We start from the raw sequence: 7,932 nt of genomic DNA, 5'->3' as shown, positions 1-7,932 counted from the left end.
GCAGTATGCAGCCCTATCTTGTGCATCTCCAATCTGAAGCAAATCTCGAATTAAATCAGCTCTACTTCCCAGTAAAGAGCACTTATATGTAGGATTTCAGGCTTGTGTTGTGTTCCTAATCACATTTACTTGGAAGCAGAGATGCCAGTACAGTGGTACCTTGGTTTGCAACCATTTTGGATTACAACCGTTTTGGATTACAACCACATCAAACCCTGAAGTGTGTGTCCCTTTTTTTGTATTACAACCCATTTTCTTTTTATTACAACCCATTTTTTTGGGAGGCCCCATTGGTGAAAGTGCATCTTGGATTACAACCTGTTTTGGTTTACAACCGGACCTCCGGAACAGATTATAGTTGTAAACCAAAGTATCACTGTATGGCAGAACTTTAGTGTAGAGAAGTCCAAGGCCCCAGTCAGAAAAACGAGCCAGAAGGCCTCTGTATACAGCAGAACTATCTCACTACATTTTGAAGTAAATATACATTACCATCTAAAGACAGAACTTCCATTTTAGACCAGCATCTGAAATTCCCTAACTGCACCACTGCCAAGGAGTTTCACCACCAGTGGAACTAAGTACTTAGTAAACATGTTTAGAATTCCGCTATTAATGTGTGTACCTAAATGAATGCTTAGCACCTCAAATTTCTAGCTTCCCTTTTCACATAGAAACTGGCCATAAAGATAAAGGGCTTCTTAGCAAGAGTGTGACTGGTCACACACAGAGCTTCAAGGCACAGTAGATATTTAGCATGTCTCCGTACCCCAGTTGTTACAGCTGCAGAGAGTAGCCCATATGTGGTGGAATTGTAGGCCAGGTGCTTAAATGTAGAGATTAAGACCCTATGGATGCCCAGAGCTTCTGTACTCTTGCTGGGCTTGCAGCATGGCAGCAATCTCTCCCTCCCCCATTTTTAGGGGAATGACAGAAACCAGGGCTCTACACTATCACACTTTCCACATTAAGTATTGTTTTCACGAAGGAATAGAGGGGGTGAAATGCAAATTTAGAACCAACCCCTTCGTACATGTGAACCAGGTTATCAATTTCAAAAACTCTGTTTGCAAGCTATAATTACAAGTTTGTCCTATTATGCTATGAAGCGCCATACAACAGATTGCTACAAGCTTGGGAAATCTGATGTGACCTTTATGTGCTGAGCACTATGACATTTTTTCTGTTTACTTTATAGCGAAATAATTTCTGTTTTTCCCTACTTGGGAATTACTAGTTTGGCCGCTGCTGCTTCTGCTGTTAGCAAATAGTTTTTTTCCCTTCTGTGCCTGCAAATTTTTCATGCTCAGCAAATATTGTTCTGGGTGCTACTGTAAAGTCTATATTGTGTGCAAAGGCATAGAGCTTGTGTACAAAGTGAATGATTTGGACACTAATACCATACCATTCTTGGTATGGTATAATGATAACTGCAGCAGCCCTCTTTTTATACCATGTTTTCTATTTGTGTATTTTTATTTTTATTTTTAAAAACTACAAAAATAGAAAACTAATATACCTTCAGGTTTCTCTTTACAAAGTACCTCAATACATAGTAAGATTTTTTAATTTGATACATCTTAAAACATTGCCAGTTTTTTTCTGACAGCATAACACAACAAGAAATCCACAAGACTTTAAACATGCTTTAAAAATGACATTCAGCAATGTATGGAAAATTTAATAAATAGCATACAGTCACACACAAATACATTTTTCATACTAAATCATTAAGCCTACTTAGACTGGCAAAGAATAAATATAACAGCAATTGACAATCTTTACCTTCTCAAAAGATGGATTTCTTGATATCATTTAGTAGCAACAACAACCACTTTCTGGTCACAAAACTGGAAACTATGAATGTTTTCTCCCCACTGGTGTGTTTTGCAGCCAAAATGTGATGTAACAAAAATAAAAACCTTGAAATATACTGAATATTTCTTTTTCTTTTTCTTTTAAAAAAAGCGCAAACTGATGCCAGGTAAACCAGCTTTTTAAATACAACGAATAAATAGGAAATTAGTAAAGCAAATTCAGTTGCAGCAACAAACAACAGAAGAAAGCAAGAACCCAAAAACAGAGCAATGGAAATATTTTTTTTAGATATTTATATATATTTCATTGCAGTATTAGAGACTAGTATTTAAAGTGATAGTGCTTGTGCACTAAGCTCTTTAGAGACCTTAACTAGTTTTAGTGCAAATCCCTTTAGACCAGACAAATTTAAACCCTATTAGGGAGAAGATCCATTAGCAGTTGGAACATATTTTCTAGAGTTATAGGTACCTATCTCAGCTTTAAAAAACACATTATATACAAGAATTAAATGCATATTTTAACTGCTTCGGATATCTATCTTCAAAGATAGATGAAAAATTACTCTGAATTTTTACACCTTATTTGGTTGTACCATACTAGACCAACTTATTAAAGTCAATGTTATAAAAGCTACAAAAGATTTTTTTGCCATCAGTTTTATCTAAGTTAACTGCTGTTTGAATTTCTAAAAGAAAAAAATATATAGTGTATTGGAGAAAGTCTCTCTTCCTTCTGAAAAAGTTCGGCATGATGACAATCAGTAATTAGACAAATATATTATAAACCACAAGAGAGAAAAAGAATACTTTTTGCAATAATCAGCATTTAGTATATTCAGTTAAAATTATATTGGCAAAAGTACGTTGGTTTTGATTTCAAAAAGGAATAAATATTTTGTACAAACTAGCCTGACAACCTGCAGTGAGTGGCAGGCAGACATAAGTGGTTGAGCAGCTAAGTTTCTGTTCTAAATTACACCATCATGTTTAAACTATCTGACACAAGAGGGCTTCTCATATTACCTCATTCTGCATTAATCTTTAAAGTTTGGGTAAGGGACTGGCTACAGATGCAAACCTCTGCAACACTTTAAACGCAGATGTTCAGACAAGCCTGAACATTTTGAGAGGCTCCACAAAGCTCATCTGTTGCTACTGGAAGGAAATTTTTTTGTTGCTAGTGTGTTTCACAAATTACAAAGGTATTCTGTCTGCAGTCACTTCCTTGCACTTGCTTTAAGAATACTAATAATAGAAAAAGGAGTTTCTTTGAAAAGCCCTCAGAGGATGACCATTAAATAACCAAATAGCAACAGGTGTACATTACGTATATTGACCTGGGAAAACATTTGTTTTAGTTGCCCGTATGACAAATATTCATTCAGTCATGCACAAGAACATCTTAAGTCCCATGATTTGCCCTGGATTCTTTTTTGAAATGAAAAAAACAAAACCACAAACTGCTTTTTTCCTTAATTATGAAGTACAAAACAATCACCAATATTGCTCCAACTTACATACATTTCCACCCACTCAAACTAGACTTAACAAAGTAGCAAAGCCTCATCATCACTAGTTTCGTTTTTCAGTGCTGATTCTAAGCAAGTGTCAGGTATCTGGGCAGTATGTACAATTCCACAGCGCTCACAAGGGCCATCTCGATTACAGGAGCGCATCCCGTTATGTGCCGCGCTGTAAGGCTGCCTAAGCCCTTGTCCTTGTTCTGAGGTGAGGTCAAGAAGAGGTCTTGAGCAGTCATTCGCATCAAAGTCTGACGCCGCATCAGAAGCGGGAATGAGCATTTCAACATCATCATCTTCGTCTCTTCCTCCACCCACCCCATTATCAAGCTGTCTCAAAGGACTTTGGTTCTGACTGACGGGACTCGACCTCCCTAAAGTGAAGCGTACCCAACGTAACCCTTGAGTCATACGACTAAGTGCACTGGAGAACTGGTGGCGCCCTGGACTGGAACTCGGGGGTTCCACGCTCGCTGCTTCTCTTCCACCGTCCGAACTGCTGCTGATATTCTGAGCTGAGGAAGCTCCACAGACAACAGCTGCTTCGACGGCTGTTGCAGGAGGGACCTTCTGAGGCAAAGTAGCAGCAACGCCACCAACGGCACCTGCTGTGTCTCTTCGTTCAGTTTCTGTGTCTGTATCATCAGACTCTACTGAAAAGAGGTTTCGGTGAGAGCCGTTTCTTTCACCTTCTCTGCTAGCATTCGGGTTGGCAATGTCATCTCCGTCTGAGGAAACCAGTGCCAGGGATCCAGAATGGCGAGATCTTGCAAAATTAAAGATTCGGTTCCAAATATTGCTTGACCGGCCCGCAATTGGAAGCCTGATAGAGGTAAATCCGAGCTGAGACCTCACTGCTAGCCTCAAATTTTCTAAAACAGAAGCCTGTGAAAACAAAGGCACGGGTAAGGCAGATGCTATGAAGAAACAACAACTTGGGGGAAAATGCAATAAGGAGCTTTCTAGATAAGCTTCATTCAATTTGGCAACAAGCAAGTCTAGAATCTAAGTCTTCTGACTGTTCTTCAGTTAAATACGTATGTGAGAATCATTTTGTTAACAGTTGAGGACTGGGTTCAATGACAGTGCTTATGTTCTTTTTTGTTTACATTTAAATCTCTCAAAATAAAAATATGAATATACACACATGACATGTATCTAATACATTTCGTAAATTAAGCACCCATTTATAGCATTTATCAAGTGAGCAAAATTACTTATACTGATCCACATTTAGGTACCCCAAATCACTAGCCTGCTTTTAAAGTGATTTTGGATTAAGTTGCTGCTTACCAATTCCTTAAATGCTTTTGGATAAGAAAGGCAGGGCAAAATTTCCTAATGTGGAGTTTGATGATATACCCATTATATTTTATTTTTTTAAAAAACCTGACTTCCAACCAAGTATGTTTTTATTCTGGTGACAATAAAAATACTTTGTACTGCAGAAAGCTATATCCAGTGACAATACAAAAACAATCTTATATGATGACACAGATTTATGACCAAGGAAGAGAAACAGCTTGCCCGTGTTTTGTGTAAGAATTAAGAGCGATCACTGAATTTCAAGCTACAGTATTAATTAGGGAGTCTTAGACAAGGTTGTTAAGCGCCACCATGTGGTGTTAAAACATAGTGTGTCAACAGATGCTGTGCTGTACACAGTAACTTTTTTTCACAAGCACTTACCACATTGAGACTGGGATTCAAAGATCTGCAAAAAGTTTTTATCAACTTGTTGAAAGTGAGCAGAAACTGCTGCAATAAGGCATTTGGCTAGCTAACTGATCCAGTACTTTGTGATTTTATACTTCTTATTCATAGTAATCTATTTTTAGTTAATATGAAAGTTCTTACCTGATTTGGTGAGCAAACAGGGAAGTCTTCAACTGGTGGAATTAAGCCCTGAGCAATCAACTGTCCATAGGAAGGAGGTGCTTCCCTTCTTAACAACTCAGCCTCGACTCTAGACAACTGTGTCTCAAAAGATCTATTTAAGAACATAAACAGGTTGCAACTTAGTTTTCATAGATAATAAGAGCGCCACCACTGTATCAGTGATTTCTTTCTCTGTTGTTTCATTGGAGTCAAATTTTAGACTGCAGTCTCATGGGGGGAGGCATCTATCCCCTTATCCTCTAAATTGCCATGCACACTGATGGTGCTACAATAATAATTTACTAAATAACAACAGCCCTAACAGTTTGATAACAACCCTCATACAATTTTACGGAAGGAAGAACTGTGCTTGCACAAACTTGTTACCTATATAATATGTGAATCCAATTTGAATTACTAGCGTTAATTACTTAAGTCTAATCAAACTCCTATTTGAAGGCACTGGAAGACCCCCTGAATATCTGAAGCATTCACAGCCATGCTGCTTTATAGCTACGTACTAAGACAACTTTTTTGAACGGTAAAGAAAATGTCTAGCATTCCTCAATGAAAGTAGCCACCCACAGACAATTGTTTAGACAGTATTTTCTGGTTAATCGGGAACAATAAAATAGCAGCTTTTCTTTTGTAATCGGAAAATCTTACCTTCGTTCAAACATTCTCAAAGAATACAGCTTACAAGTGCATCCCAGTGCAATGACAAGGAGCAGCCCGCAAATAAGACTTCCAATGACAGCAGCAGTTATTACTCTGGTGGGTACAATAACCGGGCAATTCTCTTCATCACTACCATCACCACAATCATCTTGGGAATCGCAAACCCAGCTTTCAAACACACACCGATTATTTTTGCAGTGGAAATTTCCTGGCTGGCAGAAGAAGCAATTCTTTTCATCCGAGCCATTGGGGCAGTGGTTCTGGTAGTTGCAGCGATCAGAGCGTGGATAGCAGGCACCATTCCGAGAGCAAGGGAATTCTTCCTTTTGGCACATAGTGCAGTTTGTTTCATCTCTTCCGTTTGGACAATGCCAATAGCCATCACAGCGCTGCTGCTCTGTGTAACAACCCCAGTTTCCACCGCATGGAATTTCCCACGGCAGGCAGAAGCCATCAACCTGATAGGTAGCATTAAATCCTCTTGCTGCATTCACTTTGTCAGCGCAAAAATGCACTCTGATTTGACCAGAAGAAGAAACAACTGTAAGAGGGGCATGAGAGTCAAAAGCAGTTAAAACACGCAATAGCTTGCGTGGATTCTCCTCTAAACCGTCATATATTTTGACATAGTCCCCATATCCGGTACCATCAAGCTTAAAGTCAGTGAAACGCAAAATAACTTTGCGGTGGTCCCCAGTGTCTATCAGCCATGTGCAGTTGCTCCCTGGAGGATAAAAGTCTGGATAATTGGGAGAATTGAAAGTACCATAAAAATATTTCAGCAACTGCCCACATGTTGGCATGCCACAGTCTATTTCATCTCCCAAGTCAAGACAGTCAAGGTTTCCATCACATTTTGAGGATTCTGGAATGCAAGTGTAAACATTGAAACGAGACAGACACTGGAACTGGTTGTATGCACATGGCTGGAAGGAAGCAGCAGTTGGAGGACTAGCTTTGGCACAAATTTCTTCATCAGAGTTGTCTCCACATTCATCCATGTCATTGCATTTCCAAGATTCTGGAATACATTTCCCATTAGCACAATGGAATTGGTTACAGTCGCAGCTTGGTTCGCTGGATTTCCCTAAAAATGAACATTAAAGAAATTCTCATATGCCCACTTTTACATTTATTACTTGTTTATCTTACAGTGTCATGCCAATAATAATAATAATAATAATAATAATAATAATAATAATAATAATAATAATAATAATGGCCTACTTATCTGACTGGGTTGCCCCAGCCACTCTGGATAGCTTCCAGCATAATAAAAACACAACAAAGCATTAAACATTTAAAACTTCCTGATACAGGGCTGCCTTCAGATGTCTTTGGAAAGTTGTGCAGCTGTTTATGTTTGACATCTGATGGGAGGGTGTTCCATGGGGTGGGTATCACTACCGAGAAGGCCCTCTGCCCGGTTCCCTGTAACTTCACTTCTCGCAGTGAAGGAACTGCCAGAAGGCCTTCAGAAACTGGACCTCAGTGTCTGGGGACAAAGACACTCCTCCAGGTATACAGAGACAAGGCTGTTTGGGACAACGCTAACACTTTGAATTGTGCTCTGAAATGTACTGGGACCCAATACAGATGCCCCCCCCCGATGTTATTGGACTGTTAATTCCCATCAGCCCCAGCCAGGATTGGCCAGTTATCTGGGATGGTGTGAGCTGCAGCACATCAACTTCGGGAGGGCACTATGTCGGCTAGCCCTGCACTAATCAATAAAAATCAGTCAGCTGGAAATAGTATTTTAACAGTTTATCTGGAACAATATGAACTATACTGGTGTAAAAAAAACAACCACACAGTTTGAGCAGCTCCATACGGTTTTATTTATATAGGACCACAATACCCCAAGGACGGCCTCTCCCTATGACCTGGACTCTGCGATCATCATCCGAGTCCCTTCTTTGTGTGCTTCCTTCATGAGAGGTTCAGAGGGTGGCAACACAAGAATAGGCCTTCTTCTGTAATGGCTTCGTTATACTGTACAGTGGTACCTCTGGTTATGTACTTAATTCATTATG

General features: G+C 39.3%; 1 protein-coding gene across 1 annotated transcript in view; it reads right to left on the bottom strand.

Moving 5' to 3' along the window:
• Positions 1-1,551: 1,551 nt before the first annotated feature.
• LRP12 (LDL receptor related protein 12) overlaps positions 1,552-7,932 on the bottom strand; it is a 35,647-nt gene continuing 29,266 nt past the window's right edge. Inside the window, exons 5-7 of the mRNA XM_083749075.1 lie at positions 5,885-6,983; positions 5,198-5,330; positions 1,552-4,225 (exon numbers count right to left, since the gene is read on the bottom strand). Of these exons, the coding sequence (XP_083605201.1) occupies positions 3,365-4,225; positions 5,198-5,330; positions 5,885-6,983 (2,093 nt within the window). The 3' untranslated portion in view covers positions 1,552-3,364. The remainder of the gene's footprint in view (positions 4,226-5,197; positions 5,331-5,884; positions 6,984-7,932) is intronic.

This window comes from Podarcis gaigeae (assembly GCF_964106915.1).
Source record: "Podarcis gaigeae genome assembly, chromosome: 7".
Taxonomy (NCBI): Eukaryota; Metazoa; Chordata; class Lepidosauria; order Squamata; family Lacertidae; genus Podarcis; species Podarcis gaigeae.
This window is presented reverse-complemented; position numbering and strand designations above follow the sequence as displayed.